The following is a 23,189-nucleotide window of genomic DNA, read 5'->3' on the forward strand; positions in this document are numbered from 1 at the left end:
TTTCTCTGCATCTATTGAGAAGATCATATGGTTCTTGTTTTTTCTCTTGTTGATATGATCTATCATGATGATTGTTTTATGAGTGTTGAACCAAACTTGCATACTGGGGATAAATCCCACTTGGTCATTGTGAATAATCTTCTCAATGTACTGTTGGATCCTATTAGATAGTATCTTGTTGAGAATTTTTGCATCTGTGTTCATCAGGGATATTGGTCTATAATTCTCCTTTTTGATGGAGTCTTTGTCTGGTTTTGGAATTAAGGTAATGCTGGCCTCATAAAATGAGTTTGGAAGTATTCCATCCCTTTCTTTTAAAACAGCTTTAATAGAATAGGTATTGTTTCTTCTTTAGATGTTTGATAGAATTCCCCTGGGAAGTCATCTGGCCCTGGACTTTTTTTTTTTTTTTTTAGATTTTATTTATTTATTCATAGAGACACACAGAGAGAGTCAGAGACACAAGCAGAGGGAGAAACAGGCTCCATGCAAGGAGCCTGACATGGGACTCGATCCCGGGTCTCTGGGATCATGACCCAGACCGAAGGCAGTGCTAAACCGCTGAGCCACCCGGGCTGCCCTGGCCCTGGACTTTTGTGTCGTGGGAGTTTTTTGATGACTGCTTCAATTTCCTCCCTGGTTATTGGCCTGTTCAGGTTTTCTATTTCTTCCTGTTCCCGTTTTGGTATTTTGTGGTTTTCCAGAAATGTGCCCATTTCTTCTAGATTGCCTAATTTATTGGCATATAGCTGCTCATAATATGTTTTTAAAATCGTTTATATTTCCTTGGTATTGGTTGTGATCGTTCCTTTTTCATTCATGATTTTATTAATTTGGGTCTTTTCCCTTTCTTTTTAATAAAGCTGGCTAATGTTTTGTCTATCTTATTAATTATTTCAAAGAACCAACTCCTCGTTTTGTTGATCTGTTCTACAGTTCTTCTGGTCTCTATTTCATTGAATTCTGCTCAAATCTTTATTAACTCTCTTCTTCTGCTTGGTGTAGGTTTATGTGTTGTTCTTTCTCCAGTTCCTTTAGGTGCGAGGTTAGCTTGTGTATTTGAGTTTTTTCCAATTTTTTGAGGGATCTTGTATTGTGATGTATTTCCCTCTTAGGACTGCTTTTGCTGTATGCCAAAGATTTTGAAAGGTTGTATCTTCATGTTCTTTAGTTTCCATGAATCTTTTTAATTCTTCTCTAATTTCCTGATTGACCCTTTTATCTTTTAGTAGGATGCTCTTTAACCTCCACATGTTTGAGTTTCTTCCAAATTTCTTCTTGTGATTGAGTTCAAGTTTCAAAGCATTATGGTCTGAAAATATGCAGGGGACGATCCCAGTCTTTTGGTATCAGTTGTGATTTGTGACTCAGGATGTGGTCAATTCTGGAGAAATTTCCATGTGCACTTGAGAAAAATGTGTATTCGGTTGCACTTGGATGCAAAGTTCTGTATATATCTGTGAAATCCATCTGGTCCAGTGTATCATTTAAAGCTCTTGTTTCTTTGGTGATGTGTGCTTAGAAGATATGTCATTTGCAGAAAGTGCCATGTTGAAGTCTCCTATTATTAGTGTGATATTATCTAAGTATGTCTTTACTTTTGTTAATTGATATACTTGGCAGCTCCCACACTAGGGTTATAAATATTCATAATTGTTAGGTCTTCTTGTTGGAGAGACCCTTTAAATATGATATAGCATCCCTCTTCATCTATTACTACAGTCTGGGATAAACTTCAATTTATCTGATATGAGGATTGCTACCCCAGCTTTCTTTTTAGGACCATTTGAATGGTAAATGGTTCTCCAACCTTTCATTTTCAGGCTGTAGGTGTCCTTAGGTCTAAAATGAGTCTCTTGTAGACAGCAAATAGATGGATTTTGCTTTTTTATCCAGTCTGAAACCCTACGTCTTTTGATGGGCTCATTAAGCCCATTCATGTTCAGAGTTACTATTGAAAGATATGAATTTAGTGTCATCGTAATACCTATTTAGTCCCTGTTTTTGTGGATTATTTCTTTGGGCTTCCTCTTTCTTTTATAGGGTCCCCCTTAATATTTCTTGCAGAGTTGGTTTGGTGGTCACATATTCTTTCTGTTTCTGCCTATCTTGGAAGCTCTTTATCTCTCCTATTCTGAATGAGAGCCTTGCTGGATATAGTATTCTTGGCTGCATGTTCTTCTCATTTAGTACCCTGAATATATCCTGCCAGCCCTGTCTGGCCTGCCAGGTCTCTGTGGAAGGATCTGCTGTTAATCTATTCTTTTTCTCCATTAAAGTTAGGGAAATCTTGTCTCTTGTTGCTTTAAGGATTTTCTCTATCTTTGGAATTTGCAAGTTTCACTATTAAATGTCAAGGTGTTGAACGGTTTTTATTGATTTTGGGAGGGACCTATCTCCTGGATCTGAATGCCTGTTTTCCTCCCCAAATTGGGGAAGTTCTCAGCTATGATTTGTTCAAATATGCTTTCTGGCCCTCTGGCCCTCTCTGGAACCCCAATTATAGGTAGATTTTTTTCTTCTGAGGCTATCTTTTATTTCCCTTAACCTTTCCCCATGGTCTTTTAATTGTTTTTCTCTTTTTTCCTCAGCTTCCTTCCTTGCCATCAACTTGTCTTCTATGTCACTCACTCTTTCTTCTACCTCTTTAACCCTCATCATTAGGGCCTCCAGTTTGGATTACATCTCATTTAATTGATTTTTAATATTGGCCTGATTAGATCTAAATTCTGCAGTAATGAAGTCTCTTGATTCCTTTATGCTTTTCTTCCAGAGCTACCAGTAGCTTTCTAATTGTGCTTCTGAATTGGCTTTCTATCACTGAATTGTAATCCAAATTCTGTAACTCTGTGGCAGAGAGTAGATTCTTTCTTTTGCAGTGAGTTCTTCTTTCGAGTCATTTTGCTCAGTGCAGATTGGCTGTATGAGTGGGCTGAGTCAAGAATATCAACCGTGACCTAAGTAAATTATACCCTAGATGATTCTGATGAGGTCAGAGGCCAGAAATTGAAAACAAAGATCAGAACAAAATAAAACAAAAGAACCACTAAAATGAAAAACAAAGTTTAAAAAAAGTAGTAAAAAATAAAAGGCCAAGAATCCCAAAGAAGAAGAGAAAAAAAAAAAAAAAGAAAAGAAAAAAGGGGGGGGGGCTGGGAGATGGTGGTGGTGATGAAATTGTAGTGGATGGTGATGAAGTTGTAGTAGAAGGAGAATGTAGTCTGAGGGGTTCCAGAGTGTGACCCTCTTGGTTCTGAGTATATTAAGTTCTGTATGTTAGAAGATGCTCAGTCCCAGATTTATATAAACCAGAAATACTTGTAGAAAGCCCTAACACTGACCACAAAAACATAGAGGGGTGCAGAATGGGAATGAGGAATCTCACAGAATGAACCAGCATGGTGTATCACTTGGTTCTGGGTGCATACTGGTCATTTTTAGAAGGTATTAACTTCCACCATTGTAGAACAAAATGAGGCAAACAAAAAACACAAAACAAACAACAAAAAACATATCTTGTATATCTCCCAAAATTGAGTATGCTGTAAGGTATCTAGAAGTGGAAAATATATCTAGGACCTGTAATTGTAGAATTATGAAAGTCAAAAAGAAAGAATCTTAAAAATGAAGAGGTGGTAAAATATTGTAGTTAAGGTGGGAAAAGAGAAAAAAAAAAAGGAAATTTACAGTCTGGTATAAAAATGAGTTGTACTGGAAAAAGGAAGAAAAAAAATAGGAGGGGTACCTTCTAGTTCTATACACTGTAAATCCCTCGACTTCCCCTGGAGCTTCCCAGCACTGCTAGGTCAAGAACTTGCTCTTCCCCTGTCCTTCCAGCTGGTCTTCTGGGGGAGGGCCTGCTGTGATGATTCTCAGGTGTGTGAGCCTGGGGGAGCTGCGCAGCCCCCTGCCAGGTGCACAGCTCAGTGGGAGCTGTTTATCCTGTGAGACCCCTGTTCCCTGGCGGCCCGCCTCTCCCAGGCACAGGGCGACACCAGGAGAAACAACCACACTGGCGGCAGGCAGGCCTCCAGTCCTGGAGTCAGCTCCCCCAGTAACTACCGCAGTCTCCCAATACGCACTGGCCTGGATGCTCCGGGGGTGGGGGGCGCTGACCTGCACAGCCCGCAGGGCGCCCAGCGGCAGGAGCATCCTCGCTGTCCTGTGCGCTCCGGCCTCTGCCTGTCCCAGGGACAATGCAGGATCCTGGGCTGTGTCCCCGGTGCCCTGGGATCCGGGGCCTCTGCTGCTGGAATCACACTCCCGGGCCAGCGGCTCCCTAAGGCAGCAGGGCGCAGCCCCCTCCACGCGGAGCCCCCACCTGAGCTGCTCCCCAGGCCCCGCCGGGTGCTCCACCCTTTACCGCGCTCGGCCCGCGGGGTGGGCGCGCTCCCCGGGGCGCACCTCCTCTACTGGGGACCCCAGGAGACTGGAGGCCCCGCTGCCCCTCCTGCGCTTCGGCCCGGCTTCCCTGCTGAGCGTCTTTCCGTGGGGAAGAATCTGGTGCGGATTTTTAAAGTTCCTGCTTCTCCGGGGTGGGGCTTTCCTGTCCCCAGGCTCTAGCCCGGCTTTAGCCTGGCTCCCCTCCACCCCGCGCCACTTGATTCTTTTTTATTTTTTTCCACCTTCCTACCTTGTTAGAAGCGAAAACCCTTCTCTCTGTAGCGTTCCAGCTGTTCTCTCTTTAAATCTCAGGTCGGATTCGTAGGCTTTCAGGGTGGTTTGAAAGCTATCTAGGTAAGTAGGTGGGGCCAGGCGAGGTGAGGCCCCTGCTCCTCCGCCATCGTCCCCCTCTCTCCAGATTTCAGTTTCATTGATTTTCCCCCCTATGAATTTAAGTACATAAATTTCTTCTGATTTTTTTCATTTCTTTACTTCTGCTTGGTTTGGATTTAATTTGATCTTTTTTTTTTCCTAGTGTCTTAAGGTGGAAGCCTAGATGATCGATTTTAGATCTATCTTTTTTTCTAATAAATGCATTCAGTGTTACAAATTTTCCTCTGAGCCTTACTTTTGCTGCATCCCACAAATATGGATAAGTTGTGTTTTCATTTTTATTTAATTCCAAATGTTTATTTCTCTTGAGATTTCTTTGACATATACGTTACTTAGCAATCTGTTATTTAATTGCTAAGTGTTTTGGGGTTTTCCAGCCATCTCGGCATTGTTGATCTCTGCTTCGATTCTAATGTAGTCAAAGGGAATAATTTGTATGATTTCTCTTCTTTTAAATTTGTTAAGGTGTGTTTTATGTCCCAGAATGTGTTCTACCATGGTGACTGTTCCATATGAAGTTGAGAAGAATGTGTATTTTTTTAAATTTTATTTTGTTTATTTATTCATGAGAGACACACAGAGAGAGGCAAAGACATAGGCAGGGGGAGAAGCAGACTCCCTAAGGGAACCCGATGCAGGACTCAATCTCAGGACCCTGGGATCACACCCTGAGCCCAAGGCAGACACTCAACCACTGAGCCACCCAGGTGTCCCAAGAATGTATATTTTTAGGTTGTTTATGAGCATTCTGTAGATGTCAATTATATTCAATTGATTAATGGTACAGTTTAGTTCAACGGTGTCTTTACTGATTTTCTGCTGCTGGATCTGTCCATTACTATAATAGTGGATTAATCTATTTTTCCTTGTCAGGTTTTCTTTCATGTATTTTTACATTTTCTTAACAATTGCTGTGTCTTTTGGGAGAATTGACCCCTTTATCATTATGTAATGGCCCTGTCTATTCCTGATAATTTTCTTTCCCTGAAGTCCTCTGTTTCTTAATTTAATATAGCTATTCCAGCTTTATTTTGATTCATGTTAACATGATATATCTTTCTCCATCCCTCTTCTTTTAATCTCAGTTTTTATAGTTAAAATGTCTTTTTTTAATTTTCAAATCTTGTCTTCCTTTTTTAATTTAAATTCAATTAATTAACATATACTGTATTGTTGGTTTCAGAGGTAGATGTCAGTGATTCATCACTCTTATACAATACCCAATGCTCATTACATCATGTGCCCTCCTTAATGTCCATCCCCCTGGTACCACATCCCCCCACCTCCCTCCCCTTCTAACAACCCTCAGTTTGTTTCCTATGAGTAAGACTCCATTATGGTTTGTCTCCCTTTCTGATTTCATCTTGTTTTATTTTTTCCTCTCTTCCTCTATGATCCTGTTTTGTTTCTTAAATTCCACATATGAGAGCATCTCCAGTGGCGCAGTGGTTTAGTGTTACCTGCAGCCCCGGGGTGTGATCCTGGAGACCCTGAATCGAGTCCCATGTCGGGCTCCCTACATGGAGCCTGCTTCACCTTCTGCCTGTGTCTCTGCCTCTCTCTCTCTCCCTCCCTGTCTCTCATGAATAAATAAATAAAATCTTTTTTAAAAATTCCACATGAGTGAGATCATATAATTGTTTTTCTCTGATTGACTTATTTTGCTTAGCATAATACCCTCTAGTTCCATCCACGTTCATTGCAAATGGCAAATTTTCATTTTTTTGATGGCTGAGTAGTATTCTAAAATGTTTTTTTTTTTTTTTTTGTAGACAACATATAGTTAGATCTTATTTTTGCATCCACTCTGACAGGCTATGTCTTTTCATTGATGTAATGAAACCATTTACATTTAAATTGATTATTGATATAGATGGATTAGTATCTACCATATGTGTTATCGTTTTCTATTCATTGCCATTGTTGTTTTGTGTTTCTCATTTTTGTGTGTGTGTTTCTCATTCTTTACAAGTTAAAATCGGTATGTAACATTATATAAGTTTTAGATGTATGTTATAATTCAACATCTGCATTCATTGCCAAGTGATTATTTCCAAAAATCTAGTTACCATCCATCACCATACATTTGACCCCCTTCCCCCATATGAAAAACTCCCTTCCCTCTGATAATCACCAATCTATTCTTTGTATCTCTGAGTTTGTTTCGTTTTGCTTATTTATTTTTAGATTCCACATATGAGTGAAATTGTACTGTTTTTTATGTTTCTCCTTCTGACTTATTTTACTTAATATAATACCCTCAAGTTCCATCCATGTTGTCACAAATGACAAGATATCATTCCTTATATGTCTGAGACTGACATTTAGGTTGTTTCCATATCTTGGCTATTGTAAATAATGCCCCCATAAACATTGAGGTGCATGTATAATTTCAAATGAGTGTTTTCATATTTTTCAGATAAATACCAAAAGTGAAATAGCTGGGTTGTATTATATTCTATTCTTAACTTTTTGAGGAATCTCTATACTATTTTTCATAGTGCCCACCAATTTATATTCCACCAACAGGGTGCAGGAGTTCCCTTTTTTCCACATCCTCTTAAATACTTTTTTGTCTTTTTTATTGTGGCCACTCTAACTAGTGTGAGGTGATATCTTATTGTGGTTTTGATTTGCATTTTGCATTCCCCTAATTGAGATTTTTAAAAAGATTTTATCTATTTATTTTAGAGAGAGAAAGAGAGAGCATGAGCAGGGGAGGGGCAGAAGGAGAGAAAGAAAAAATCTCAAGCAGACCCCACACTGAGTGCAGAACCTGATGCAGGGCTTGATCCCAGGACCCTGAGATCATAACCTGTGCCAAAATCAAGAGTTAGATGTCTAACCAACTGAGACACACAGGCACCCCTAATAAGTGATGCTGGACATCGTTTCACGTCCCTGTTGGCCATCTGTACTTCTTTGGAAAAATGTCCACTCAAATCCTAGGCCCATTTTTAAATCAAGTTGTTTGCTTCTTGTTAAATTGTGTGAATTCTTTGTATATTTTGGGTGTTAACTCCTTGTCAGATATTTGATTTATTATAAATATCATCTTCCATTCACTGAGTTGTCTTTTCATTTTGATGATGGTTTCTTTCACTTTACAGAAACTTTCTAGCTTTATATAGTCCCATTTGTTTATTTTTGTTTTTGTTTCCCTTGCCTTTGGAGTCATAGCCACAAAACTATGGCTAAGACTGATGTCGAAGCTTACAACCTATGTTTTCTTCTAGGAATTTTATGGTATCAGGTATTACATTAAAGTCTTTAATCCATTTTTAATTAATTTCTGTGAAATAGTGGTATAAGATAGTGGTCTAGTTTCATTCTTTTGCATGTGGCTGTCCAGTTTTCCCAGCACCATTTATTGAAGAGACTGTCCTTTCTCCATTGTGTGTTCTTCCCCCTTTGTCATACATTAATTGTCTGTATATACTGTGTGTGGGTATATTTATTTCTGAGCTCTGTATATATATTTCTGGGCTCTCAGTTCTATTCTATTGATTTATGGGTCTGTCCTTATGCCAGTACTACACTATTTTGATTACTATAGTTCTGTAATACAGTTTGAGGTCAGGGAGCAGGATACCTTCAGCTTTGTTGTCCTTTCTCACGATAACTTTGGCTATTCAGGATCTTTTGTGATTCTATGCAAATTTTTGAATTAGTTGTTATAGTTCTGTGAAAAATATTGTTGGAATTTTTATTGGAATTATATCTGTTGCTTGCTTTGGGTGGTATGAACATGTTAATGATATGGTTTTTCCAATCCATGAGCACAGAGTATTTTTCTATTTATTTGTGTCTTCAGTTTCTTGCATCAGTATCTTATAGTTTTTAGCGGACAGGTCTTTCACCTCCTTGATTAAATCTATTCCTAGGTATTTTATTTTTTTGATGTAATTATAAATGAGATTGTTTTCTTAAATTCTCTGATAGTTCTTTATTAGTGTGTAGACATGCCACTGATTTCTTTAGAATGATATCATATCCTACAATTCTGTATTTATTAGGTCTAACAGTTTTTTTTTTTTTTAGTTCCAACAAAACCTTTAGAATTTTCTATAGAAAGTATTTGCAGGGGATCCCTGGGTGGCGCAGCTGTTTGGCGCCTGCCTTTGGCCCAGGGCGCGATCCTGGAGACCCGGGATCGAATCCCACGTCGGGCTCCCGGTGCATGGAGCCTGCTTCTCCCTCTGCCTGTGTCTCTGCCTTTCTCTCTCTCTGTGTGACTATCATAAATAAATAAAAATTAAAAAAAATTATAAAAAAAAAGAAAGTATTTGCAAATAGTGACAGTTTTACTTCTCTCTTTCCATTTTGAATGCCTTTTGTTTCTTTTTCTTGCCTAATTTCTGTTGCTGGACTTCCAGTGTTATGTTGAATAGAAGTGTGGAGAGTGGGCATCCTGTCTTATTTCTGATCTTAAAGGAAAACCTTTGAGTTTTTACCATTGAGTATATTAGCCGTGGATTTATCATATATAGACATTATTATATTAAGGTATGTTTCCCTCTCTATGCACTTAATTGAGAGTTTTTTTCATAAATGGATGTTGAATTTTGTTAGATGATTTTTTTCTGCATCTATTGAGATGATCATGATTTTTATCCTTAATTTTGTTAATGTGGTGTATCACCTTGATTGATTTGTGGATGTTGAATCATCCTTGGATCTCTAGAATAAATCCCACTTGATCATAGTGTATGATTCTTTTAATGTATTATTGGATTTGGTTTGCTATGTTTGTTATTTTTGCCTTTATGTTCATTAAAGATATTGGCCTGTAATTTTCTTTTTTGTGTGGTATTCTTGTCTGATTTTGGTATTAGAGTAATGCTGCTTTCATAAAATACCTTTGAAAGCGTTTTCTCCTCTTCAGTTTTTTTGAAGGAAGAGTGTGAGAAGGACAGATACTGTCTTTGAATGTTTGGTAGAGTTCACCAGTGAAGCTGTCTGGGCCTGGGCTTTTGTTTGTTGAGAGTTTTTTTTATTACTGATTCTATCTCTTTGCTAGGAATTGGTCTATTCAAATTTTCTATTTCTTCCTGATTTGTCTTGGAAGATTGTATATTTTTGAGAATTTATCCATTTCTTCTAGGTTGTCCAATTCATTGGCATATAATTATTTATAGTGTAATTGTAACGTTAGTTGTAACTTCTCTTGCATTTCTGATTTTATTTATTTGAGCCCTCTTTTCTTGGTTAATCTAGCTAAAGGTTTGTCAATTTTGTTTATATTTTCAAAGAACTACCTCTTAGTTTCACTGATCTTTTTTGTTTACATTTTTTGGTCTCAGGTTGATTTATTTTCACTCTGATCTTTGTTATTTTTTTTCCTTCTACTAACTTTGGGCTTCATTTATTCTTCTTCTAGTTCTTTTAGGTTTAAACTTAGATTGTTTCTTGAGGTAGGCTCATATTGCTGTGATATTCCCTCTTAGAACCACTTTTACTGCACCCCATAGATTTTCATATGTCATATTCCTGTTTTCATTTGTCTCTATCTATATTAATATTCTTCGATTTCCTTAATGATCCATTGGTTGCTTAGTAGCCTGTTGCTTAATCTCCACATTTTTGTGGTTTTTCCAGTCTTCTTTTTGTTATTGATTTCTTGTTTTATTACCATTGTAGGCAGAGAAGATGCTTAATGTAATCTCAATTTTGGGGCACTTGGGTGGCTCAGTTGGTTGAATGTCCAACTCTTGGTTTCTCCCTCCCCCTCCCCCTACTCTTTCATGCCCTTTCTCTCTCTCTCTAAAATAAATAAATAAATATTTTAAAAAAATAGGGACACCTGGGTGGCTCAGTAGTTGAGCGTCTGCCTTTGGCACCAAGTCCCACATCGGGCTCCCTGCATGGAGTCTGCTTTTCCCTCTGCCTATGTCTCTGCCTCTCTCTGTCTTTCATGAATGAGTAAATAAAATCTTTTTTTAAATCTTTAAAAATATATAAAAATACATAAAAATATTTTAATATAATATATAAATATATAAAATATAATCATATATTATATATAGCTATATACTAAATATATATAATAAATATATAAATATATATATATATTTATATAATCTCAATATTCTTGAATTTATTGAGACTTGTTTTGTGGCCTAACATGTAATCTATCCTAGAAAATGTTTCATGTGCATTTGAAAAGAATGTGTATTTTGCCTTTGGCTGGGATTTTAAATATATGGCTACTAAGTCTATTTGGTCTAATGTGTCATTTAAGGTCAGTGTTTCCTTATGCTTTTCTGCCTGACTGCTTTATCCATTGATGTAAGTGGGGGTGTTAAAGTACCCTATTATTATTATATTGCTATCAGTGTCTACCTTTAGGAGAATAATATTTGTTTTCTATATTTGGTGCTCCTATACTGGGTGTGTGTGTATATATATATATATATATATATATATATATACACACACATATATATACATACATATATATAAATGTTGAATCTTCTTGCTGGATTGATCCCTTTATCATTCTGTAATTCCCTTCTTGGTCTTTTATTACAGTCTTCATTTTAAAGTCTGTTTTGTCTGATATGAGTATAGCTACATCAGCTTTCTTTTCATTTCTGTTTGCATGGACTGTCTTTTCCTGTCCCTTCGCTTTCAATCTGTGTGTATCTTTACTTTTTTTTTTATTCAATTTGCCAACATATAGTATAACACCCAGTGCTCATCACATCTTGTGTGCTCCCCAATGTCCGTCACCCAGTTACCCAATCCCCCCACCCACCTCTCCTTCAGTAACCCTCAGTTTGTTTCCCAGAGTTACGAGTCTCTCATGATTTGTCTCCCTCTCTGATTTTTCCCCGTTCAGTTTTCCCTCCTTCCCTTATGGTCCCTTGAGCTATTTCTTATATTCCACATATGGGTGGAACCATATGATAATTGTCTTTCTCCAATTGACTTATTTCACCCAGCATAATACCCTCTGGTTTCATCCACATCCATGTAAATGGTAGGTATTCATCCTTTCTAATGGCTGAGTAATATTCCATTGTGTGTGTGTGTACATACAAACAACATCTTTATCTGTTCATCTGTTGAAGGACATCTCAGCTGCTCCCACAGTTTGGCGTTTGTGGACATTGCTGCTATGAATATTGGGGTGTAGGTGTCCTGTTGTTTCACTACCTCTACCTCTGTATCTTTGGGGTAAATACCCAGTAGTGCAATTGCTGGGTTGTAGGGTAACTCTATTTTTAACTTCTTAAGGAATCTCCATACTGTATCTTTACTCCTAAACTGAGTCTCTTGTAGACAGCATAAAGATGAGTCTTTTTTTTAAATCCATTCAGCTATTATGTCTTTTGATTGGAAAGTTTATTTACATTTAAAGTAATTAATGATAAGCATGTACTTATTGCCACTTTGTAATTGTTTTCTGCCTGTTGTCTTTGTTCCTTTCCTTTCTGCCCTTTTCTTACTTCTCTTGTGGTATAATGGCTTTCTTTAGTTTTATGTTTAAGTTCCTTTCTCATTTTCTTTGTGGTATTTTTTTTTCTTTGTGGTTACTGTGAGGTTCATATATAGCATCCTGTGTTTATAATAGTTTAAGATGAGAGCAGCCTAAATTTGAACACATTCCACAACTATATTTTTACTACCCCCTTGTTTTATATTTTTGATGTCACATTTTACAAATTTTTATTTTATGCATCTTTTAATTATTGTAGTTTTAATTTTATTACTTTTGTCTTTTAACCAACATACTTGCTTTATAAGTGATCAAATCTACTCCCTTTACTATTTACCTTTTCCACCGAGATTTTTACTTTCGTATGTTTTTTGTTATTAATTAGTGCCATCTCTTTTCAGCTCATAAAAGTCTCTTTAAAATTTCTTGTAAGGCCGGTTTAGTGGTGATAAACTTTAGTTTTTGTTTATCTGGAAAACTGCCCTTTTTTCAGCTTTATTAGGTAATTGGCGTATTATGTAATTTGCCGATGGTAAGAATACAGTTAGGTGATTTTTTTTTTTCAGTTAGGTGATTTTTATACAATTGTGCAACTATCACCAAAATCCAATTTTAGAGCATTTCCATAATCTCAAAGTTTCCTTGTGCTTCCTTGGTCAACTTCTATTCCTACTCCCAGCCCCAGCAACCACTGATCTAATTTCTGCCTCCATACTTATCCTTTCTAGAAATTTTATGAATGGGACACTTTAAGGCTTATAATGTGGTCTATCTCTGCAAATGTTCTATATGCCATTGAAAAGAATGTGTATTTTGCTGTTCTTGAATGGAATATTCCATAAATGCCCAGTAGGTCAAGCTTGTCCATACCCTATATCCTTATTGATTTTCTGTATACTTGTTCAATTGATTTTTGAGAGAGATTTGAAATCTCTCAGCTATGGAGATTGCTTCTGACAGTTCTATCAATATCTGTTTGTGTTTTGATGCTCTGTTATTAGATGTGTAAGTGTTTAGGACTGTTATGACCTCTTAATGAATTGACTTGACCTTTTTTATTTTAAACCCTGCTCTATCCTTTGCTCTGAAATCTATTTTTTATGATGCTATTATGGACCCTGGCTTTCTTTTGAATAGTGTTAACATGGTATATATTTTTCCATACTTTTATTTGTGTCTTTAAGCTGTATTTCTGTAGACAACATGTAGTTAGGTCTTGTTTGTTTTATCTAATCTGATAATTGCTACCTTTAATGAAATTGTTTAGACCATTTACATTCAATGAGAATATAGAGTTATGTTTAAATCTACCATCTTACAACTTGCTTTCTGCTTTGCACGTCTGTTTATTGTTCCATTTCCTCATTTTCTTTGAATTGAGTGTGTATTATTCCATTTTATCTCCTTTGTTGACTTACTAGCTATAATTTTTTGTTTTATTCTTTTAGTGATTTACTTGGATTGTAGTATATCTTTTATCATATCGCAGTCTATCTTCAGGTAAAATTATATTCTTTTATATATATATAGTGTAAGAACTTATAACAATATACTACCATTTCTCTCCTTCTAGCTTTTGTTTTGTCATACATTTCACTTGTACATGTTATAAATCACACAGCACATTTTTTTCTCTAAATAGTAATCTTTTAAAAAGACTTAAATAATAAGAAAAAGGTCTTATATGTTTACCTATATAGTTACCATTTCTGGTACTCTTTATTCTTTTGTGCTGATTCTGGCACTCTATGCTTTTGTGTTGATTCAAATTTCCATCTACCTGAAATTTTCTTCAATATCTCTTATACTGTATATCTACTGGTAATGAATAATTTCAGTTTCTCTACATCTGGAAAGAAATCAGTGAATCAGGAATTTTAACATTCCTATCCTCTTGTTGTATTATCTCTATCATTTGTACATATTTATTGGCTGATTTTTTTTTCTTCTGGTTATGGATGTTGTGAATTTTACATGGATAAATGCTGGGGTTATTTTTATTCCTTTAAAGAACATTAGATGGAGTGCCTGGGTGGCTCAGTGGGTTAAGTGTGTGTCTTCAGTTCAGGTGGTTCTGGGATTGAGCCCCACATCAGGCTCCCTGCTGGTGGGGAGCCTGATTCTCCCTCTGCCTCTGACCCTCTCTCTGCTCATGCTCTCTTTCGCATTCTCAAAGAAATAAATAAAATCTTTAAAAAATATAAAGAGCATTAGACTTTACTTCTGCAGGTACTTAAATTACTGGAATAGTTTGATGTTTTCAAGGCTTGTTTTTAAGCTTTCTTTTGGTAGCTTTAGAATATACTTTATTCTGAAGATAGGTTAGCTTTGCTACTAAGGCATGATCCCTCTGATACTGCTCCTGAATTCCTCCGATGTTCAACAAAAATTCAACTGTAGTTGGCAAGAACTAGTCGTGTGAGCTCTGATAGCTGCTCAATTTATAGCTCCCTTGATATTCTTTGCCTCGTCTCCTATAGTTTTACCCTTTTCCTATATGACTTAGCATTAAGTATCAGATATTAAGTATCCATATAGAGGACCGATACACAGATTTCTGGTCCTCTTTTCTATGCATCTCCCTCCTCCCTCTTACTCTGACCACAAATTCTGCCTCCTCAGACTTCCTTCATTCTGACCTCTGTTTATTCAACTCGGCAATACAAGTTCTGATTTTGATCACCCCTCTGTTTTGTAGTCTGGAAAGTGCCTCCAGGTGGATAGCTGAGGCAATCATAGGGATCACCTTACTTGTCTCCCTTCTTACACTGGCTATTGTATAATTTCCAAAAACAGTCGTTTCATTCACTTTATCTAGTTTTCCAGTTGTTTATGGCAGTAGGATAATAATTCAGTTCTGATTATTTTATCAAGGCTATAGAAGCAGAAATTTACTTCATTCAGTCTTAAAATCAGCAATTTACAGCAATCTTTATTTTGGTTTTACAGGGCAAAGAAAGAGATTGAATACCAGGAACTGATGTTTCTTTTAACTGGAGGAGTAAGTCTTAAGAGTGCTGAAAAAAATCCTGATCCAACTTGGCTACAGGATAAAAGCTGGGAGGAAATTTGTCGTGCAAGTGAATTTCCTGCCTTCAAAGAACTCAGGTAATTGTTTAAACTTGATGACAACATTGTATAAGGATAGGTAAATTTTAAGCTCCTTGTTCAACAATTTCTTTTTAAATTATGTTCCAATGAAATAATAACTAGTAGGCTTTTTTTTCCATTAGAGAGCACTTTTGTGAACATATAACCGAATGGCGGGAAATTTATGACAGTAAAGAGCCACACAATGCTAAATTTCCAGTGCCAATGGATGAAAAACTAAATGAACTACAGAAAATAATAATTCTTCGGTGCTTAAGACCTGATAAGGTAAAAGACAAATGTATCCTATTTTGAAATGCAGCTAATTGGCCATTTAAGAATAAGTCCCGGGAATTAAAGGCACAACATAAGAAATACAGTCAGTGATATTGTAAAGGTGATGTAATGGGACAGATGGTAGCTACACTTGTGGTGAACACTGTGTAATATATAAATTTACTAAATATAAGTTGTACCCCTGAAGCTAATGTAACATTGTGTGTCAACTCTACCCAAATTTTTTAAAAACTTACTGTTTTAGGTTTAAGTTATTGCTATTTGGTTCTTTGACCCTCGTCGTAGGTGCTCAAAGCAGGGGGTTCATTGAGCTCCTTGGATTTGTAGGTTTATAGTTTTCCTGAGCTTGGGAAAAATTTTGGCCATTAGTTCTTCAAATACTTTTTTTAAAAAGATTTTATTATTTATTTGAGAGGAGGGGGGAGGGGCAGTGGGAGAGGGAGAGAATCTCAAGGCAACTCCATGCTGAGCATGGAATCTGAGGCAGGGCTCTATCTCACGACCCTGACATCATGACCTGAGCCAGAACCAACAGTCAGAGGCTTAATAAACAGAGCCACACAGGTGCCCCTTCTTCAAATATTTTTTGCCACTCCACCCTATAATTCCAATTAAATATACATTAGACTGCTTGGTATTATACATTGGATAAGCGCTCTGTTACTTATTTTTAAATCTTTTTGTATCACTGTGCTTCAGTTTATATAGTTTCTATTGCTACCTTTAAGTCTACTGATTTCTTCTTTTGTAGTCTCTAATCTGCTATTATTCCTATCCAATTAATCTATTTGTTTCAGGGGCTCCTGGATAGCTCAATCAGTTAGGAGTCTGACTCTTGGTTTTGGTGCAGGGCATGGTCTCAGGGTCGTGGGATCAAGCCCCACATTGGACTCCTCACTCAGTGGGGAGTATGCTTGAGATTCTTCCTCTCCCTCTGTCCTTCCCCTCTGCTTATACCTACAGGCTCTTTATCTCTCTCTGTCTCTCAAATAAATAAAACTTAATTTTTTTTTGTTTCAGCTATTATATATTTCATTATTAGTTCATTTAGTTATTTTTTACATATTATATTTCTCTTTCATTCTGTTCATTTTTTTAAATACTTGAACATGGTTATAACAACTGTTTTATTCTCAGAGACACACACACAGACAGGGAGAGAGAGAGAGAGAGAGAGAGAGAGAGAGAGAGAGAGAGAGGCAGAGACACAGGCAGAGAGAGAAGCAGGCTCCATGCAGGGAGCCTGAAGTGGGACTTGATCCTGGGTCTCCGGGATCATGCCCTGGGCTGAAGGCGGCGCTTAACCGCTGAACCACCCGGGCTGCCCGTAACAACTGTTTTAAACCTTGACTGCAGATTTCATCATTTCTGGATTTTTTCTATTGAATGATTTTATTCTTGGATATGTATTATATTTTCTTCTTGGCCTGCCCAATAATGTTTGATTGGATACCAGACATTGTTGATAATTTGAATTTTGTTATCTTCTTTTAAAGATTGTTGAGTTTTATCCTGCAAGGTCAAGGGTCAACAAACAATACTTACAGGACAAATCCAGCCCATGACTTGTTTTTGTCCAGCCCATGAGCATATTCATGATGTTTACATTTAAAGAATTGTTTTAAAAAAGAATATGCAGCAGAAATTGTATATGGCCCACAATGCCTAAAGTTTTTACTATCTAGCTCTCTGTAGAAAAAAGGTTACCAATCCCTTTGGCTACATAGTTAAATTACTTAAATTCAGATTGTTCCTTTCAACGATTATTTTAAGATTTGTTAGCACACATGCAGAATAGCCTTTACTCAATGGATTGTTTAGCTCCACTTCTAAAGTGTGACTCTTCTGGGGACTTTACCAACTGCCACAGGTGATCACCAAGGGCTCTCCACTGTGGCTATTGGGAACTTGAATAATTCGCAGCCTTGCATGAACTCTGGTAGCTCTGTAGATCCTCAAGTTCAAAGCTCCCCAGTCATTCTTTTTTTAGCCTATGCATGCGCACCATAGTATTTAGCAAAGATTCAAGAGTACTGTTTTGTCAGTTTCTGCATTCTTTTTTTCTTTTTTCTGAGTAGTTTCTTTCTAATTTGCAACTTCTAGTGACCTCTCTCCTTGGACTCTGATTCCTGTCTTACCAATTCAGCAACATTGTGTTGCTCTGCTTTCAATCACTTTTCCTGTTCCACAGGCGGGAATGTACCTCCCAGGAGAAAGCTAAAGGGATAATAGATCTCACCTTGGGTGTTTCCTCTTTCACAGAGATCAAAGGCCTGTACCACTTATTGTCTGAATTGCCCAGTATCTGAAAATGGTTGTTTTTAAAATTTTGTACATTTTTAGTCATTTATTTGAAAGTGTAAATCTGGGCCCTGTTAGCAGAAGGGGCCATTTCGGCTGGAAGTAAAAGATGGTAGAGAATCTTGTACATGTCACAATGTTATTAGTTTAAACATGAACAAAAATCTTTCTTTTTTTTCTTCCAAGTTTTTATTTAAATTACAATTAGTTAATATACAGTGTAATATTATTTCCAGGTATAGAATTTAGTGATTCATCACTTACATACTATACCCAGTGCTCATCACAAGTGCCCTCCTTAATACCCATCACCTATTTAACCCATCCCCCACCCACCTCCCCTCCAGTAACCCTCAATTTGTTCTCTATAGTTAGGAGTGGGTTTCCTGGTTTGCTGCTCTTCTTCCCACCCCCATGCTCATCTATTTTGTATCTTAAATTCCACATATGAATGAGATTATATGGTATTTGTCTTTCTCTAACTGATTTATTTCCCTTAGCATGATACTTTCCAGGACCATCCATGCCATTGCAAATGACAAGATCTCTTTCTTTTAATGCTGAGTAATATTCCATTGTATATAAATACCACATCTTTATACATTCATTGGATGATGGACATTTGGGCTTTTTCCATAATTTGGAAATTTTTTTCCCATTATTTTCCATAATTTGGCTATTGTTGATAATGTTGCCATAAACATTGGGGTGCATGTATCTCTTCAAGTCAGTATTTTTATGTTCTTTGGATAAATAGGTTATAGTGCAATTGTAGGGTAGATATATTTTTAACTTTTCAAGGAAACTCCATACTGTTTTCCAGAATGAACTTATAAAACCCAAAACCCCAAAAAATAAATAATAATTTTTTAAAATTAAGATATGGATAGATATTTTTCCAAAGAATACATACAGATGACCAACAGACACAAAAATCTTCCTATAGGTGAAATAAACAGGCTAATACTGATTTTTCACACATTCAAGAAAGGTGATTATGGTGTTACAAAATAAAAGATTTTAAACAGAAAGCCAAAAACTATATTCATATGTGTAGTTTAAACTTTGAGAAAGTCACCTCACCCCTCTGAGCTCCATGTATAAAATGAAGGTGGTAAAAGTAATTGCAGTGGTCCCTTCTCCTTGCTTTCCTTTTTTCCTTTTTCTTTTCTTTCTTTTTTTTTTTTTTTTACAATTTATGTTTTTCATAAAGCTTCACAAGGAGCATTATCTAATGCTTCACTTAGCCTCTGAGTAGATTCTAACAGAGGCTTACCTAATTATTAGACTCCTGAGTATTTCTTATTTTAACTCTCAAAGACTTTTGTGCATTGTTAAAACTTAACCTCATTCGTTCCTACCTGATAGTTGGGTATATATATGTGTGTGTGTCTCTTTCACTAGACAGTAAATCCCTTTAAAGGCAAAACAATGCTGTATTCATTATTTTTATCACCAATAGCCTCCCTTGTTCATTGTAAACTTAGGAATGGTTAGCTCTGCATCTGGGAAACACTTGCCTACTTTGCACTCCACAGAATGGCTCTCTGATGGCCAATGGAGATGTTGTTTCAATGCCAAGTATGGGGTTATTGCCTAGTCTGCCATGCTTAGGGGCCTGTGCTTAAGCATTACAGTGCTCAGCACACTAGAATATGTGATAATTGTCTGCTTGTTTGTTAGCATCTCCCACTACACTCTGAGCTTCTGGAGGTCAGAACCCATGTCTTACTTTGCTCAGTATTTCCAGGACTTAAAACAGTGTCTGGAAGGTAGTAGGACATCTCAGTAAATGTCTGTGAATTGAGTTGGATTGAATCAAATTGAATCAAACTAAGTTCAGCTAAAGCCTGTTTGTCAGGATTTTCCAGAGAAACAGAACCGATAGGATAGGTAAGACAGAGAGATTTATAGGAATTGGCTCATGTGATTATGGAGGCTGGCAAATCCAAAATCTGAGGCTGAGGACCCAGGGAAGAGTCCATATTGCAGCTCAAGTCCAAAGGCAGTGTACTGGCTGAATTCCCCCTTCCTCAGTAAAGGTCCATCTTTTTTCCTCTTAAGGCCTTCAACTGATGGAATGAGGCCCACTCACATTATGGGGAGTAATGCACTTAACTCAAAGTCTACCGATTTAAATATTAATCTCATCTTTAAAACATCTTCATAGCAACATCCAGATTAGTATTTGACCAAATATCAGGGTACTATGTTCCAGCAAAGCTGACACCTATAATTAACCATCACAAAACTCATCTCCAGATTGGCTCAAGTCACCATAATTCCTTCTCTAGAGTATCTTACGTGAAGGATCAAAATTTTACAGATCAGGAATGGATGCTGTATTTTGTCAAATGCTTTCTCTGCATCTGTTGAGAGGATCATATGGTTCTTGTTTTTTCTCTTGCTGATATGATGAATCACATTGATTGTTTTACGAGTGTTGAACCAGCCTTGCATCCCGGGGATAAATCCTACTTGGTCATGGTGAATAATCTTCTTAATGTATTGTTGTATCCTATTGGCTAGTATCTTGTTGAGAATTTTTGCATCCATGTTCATCGTGGATATTGGTATATAATTCTCCTTTTTGGTGGGGTCTTTGTCCAGTTTTGGAATTAAGGTGATGCTGGCCTCATAGAGCGAGTTTGGAAGTATTCCATCTCTTTCTATCTTTCCGAACAGCTTTAGGAGAATAAGTATGGTTTCTTCTTTAAACGTTTGATAGAATTCCCCTGGGAAGCCATCTGGCCCTGGACTTTTGTGTCTTGGGAGGTTTTTGATGACGGCTTCAATTTCCCCCCTTGTTATTTGCCTGTTCAGGTTTTCTATTTCTTCCAGTTCCAGTTTTGGTAGTTTGTGGTTTTACAGAAATGCGTCCATTTCTTCTAGATTGCCTAATTTATTGGCATATATCTGCTCATAATATGTTTTTAAAATCGTTTGTATTTCCTTTGTGTTGGTTGTCTGTATTATACTGAATGAAGTAAGTCAATCGGAGAAGGAGATACATTATATGTTCTCATTTATTTGGGGAATATAAATAATAGTGAAAGGGAATATAAGGGAAGGGAGAAGAAATGTGTGGGAAATATCAGAAAGGGAGACAGAACATAAAGACTCCTAACTCTGGGAAACGAACTAGGGGTCGTGGAAGGGGAGGAGGGCGGGGGGTGGGGGCGAATGGGTGACGGGCACTGAGGGGGACACTTGATGGGATGAGCACTGGGTGTTATTCTGTATGTTGGCAAATTGAACACCAATAAAAAAATAAATTTATTATTAAAAAAAAAGATACATCCATGAAGGCAAGAGAAACAAAAGCAAAAATGAACTATTGGGACTTCATCAAAATAAGAAGCTTTTGCACAGCAAAAGATACAGTCAACAAAACTAAAAGACAACCTACAGATTGGGAGAAGATATTTGCAAATGATGTATCAGATAAAGGGCTAGTTTCCAAGATCTATAAAGAACTTATTAATCTCAATAGCAAAGAAACAATCCAATCATGAAATGGGCAAAAGACATGAAGAGAAATCTCACAGAGGAAGACATAGACATGGCCAACACGCACATGAGAAAATGCTCTGCATCACTTACCATCAGGGAAATACAAATCAAAACCACAATGAGATACCACCTCACACCAGTGAGAATGGGGAAAATTAACAAGGCAGGAGACCACAAATGTTGGAGAGGATGTGGAGAAAGGGGAACCCTCTTACACTGTTGGTGGGAATGTGAATTGGTGCAGCCACTCTGGAAAAATAGTGTGGAGGTTCCTCCAAGAGTTAAAAATAGACCTGCCCTACGACCCAGCAATTGCACTGCTGGGGATTTACCCCAAAGATACAGATGCAGTGAAATAGCAGGACACCTACACCCCAATGTTTATAGCAGCAATGTTCACAATAGCCAAATTGTGGAAGGAGCCTCGGTGTCCATCGAAAGATAAATGGATAAAGAAGATGTGGTTTATGTATACAGTGGATTATCACTCAGCCATTAGAAACGACAAGTACCCACCATTTGCTTCGACGTGGATGGAACTGGAGGGTATAATGCTGAGTGAAATAAGTCAGTCGGAGAAGGACAAACATTATATGGTCTCATTCATCTGGGGAATATAAAAAAATAGTGAAAGGGAATAAAGGGGAAAGGAGAAAAACTGAGTGGGAAATATCAGAGAGGGAGACAGAACATGAGAGACTCCTAAGTCTGGGAAACGAATTAGGGGTGGTGGAAGGGAAGGTGGGTGGGGGTGGGGGTGACTGGGTGACGGGCAGAGGGGGGCACTTGACGGGGTGAGCACTGAGTGTTATTCTGTATGTTGGCAAATTGAACACCAATAAAAAATAAATTTATTTAAAAAAATCTTACAGAAAAGTCATAACTTTTTCTTAAATTACAAGAACAAGGTACTTTTTTTAAATAGAAAATTGTCATACTTGATTGCAGTTACAGCACCTCAGGGAATGTTGCCCTGGTCTGTGCAGAGAGTAATGTGGAAAAGGTCTCTGTGTCCTCAGTATTTCCCCTTCCTTAAAATTTATGTCAAAGATCTCATTTAGATAGAAACTATACATGGTGTTAATGCTAAAAAAAAGATTTCATCATTGCTCATGTGAAGTTATTAAAGAAGCAAAGTCTGTTATATCATGGTGAGCTGCTTTTTTGAAACCCTTCCATGACCTTCAGTACCTAAAGAATAATGACAGAAGTACAGCTTGGCAGTCTTGTTACACTTGGCTCATTACTCCTCTTTTCTGCAGTTCTATTATTCTCTTCTTGAAACTTCTTGAAATTTTCACTGTTTAAACCTACAGAACTGCTCACAACTACACAAAATTTCTCCTACAGAAGTCTCCATCCTTTCTTCCCATCTATTCCACCCAGTACAGACCCATCTATACCAAGACCACAGAAGCCTGTGGTGATCTCTCCTCCCTCCACCAAATTCCTACAGTTTCACTTTTGGAAGTTGTTTAGCATTTAGAAGGTGATATCAAATACCTCTTCATCCTTATTTTCTGCTGCCAATGTTGCTGAGTATCATTCTTTTGGTTTAAATTAATTTTAATGTAATTTATAAATAAGAAACACATTTCTGTGGTTCAGAACTCTTTTGAATACATGTATATAGTGAAAAGTGGACCTCCAATCTGCATCTCCCAGGCACTCAGCATCCTTTTCCTCAGGCAACTAATGTTACCTGCTTCTTGTTACCCTTTTATGCACATATAGGTATGCATACACATAAATTATTTTCTATTTATTTTGG

General features: G+C 37.2%; 1 protein-coding gene across 1 annotated transcript in view; it reads left to right on the forward strand.

The window, feature by feature from the left end:
* Positions 1-23,189, forward strand: part of DNAH12 (dynein axonemal heavy chain 12) — a 211,420-nt gene that overhangs the window by 167,475 nt on the left and 20,756 nt on the right. Inside the window, exons 61-62 of the mRNA XM_055344074.1 lie at positions 15,167-15,325; positions 15,451-15,595. Of these exons, the coding sequence (XP_055200049.1) occupies positions 15,167-15,325; positions 15,451-15,595 (304 nt within the window). The remainder of the gene's footprint in view (positions 1-15,166; positions 15,326-15,450; positions 15,596-23,189) is intronic.

The sequence above is a fragment of the Nyctereutes procyonoides genome, unplaced genomic scaffold, assembly GCF_905146905.1.
Source record: "Nyctereutes procyonoides isolate TBG_1078 unplaced genomic scaffold, NYPRO_anot_genome, whole genome shotgun sequence".
Taxonomy (NCBI): Eukaryota; Metazoa; Chordata; class Mammalia; order Carnivora; family Canidae; genus Nyctereutes; species Nyctereutes procyonoides.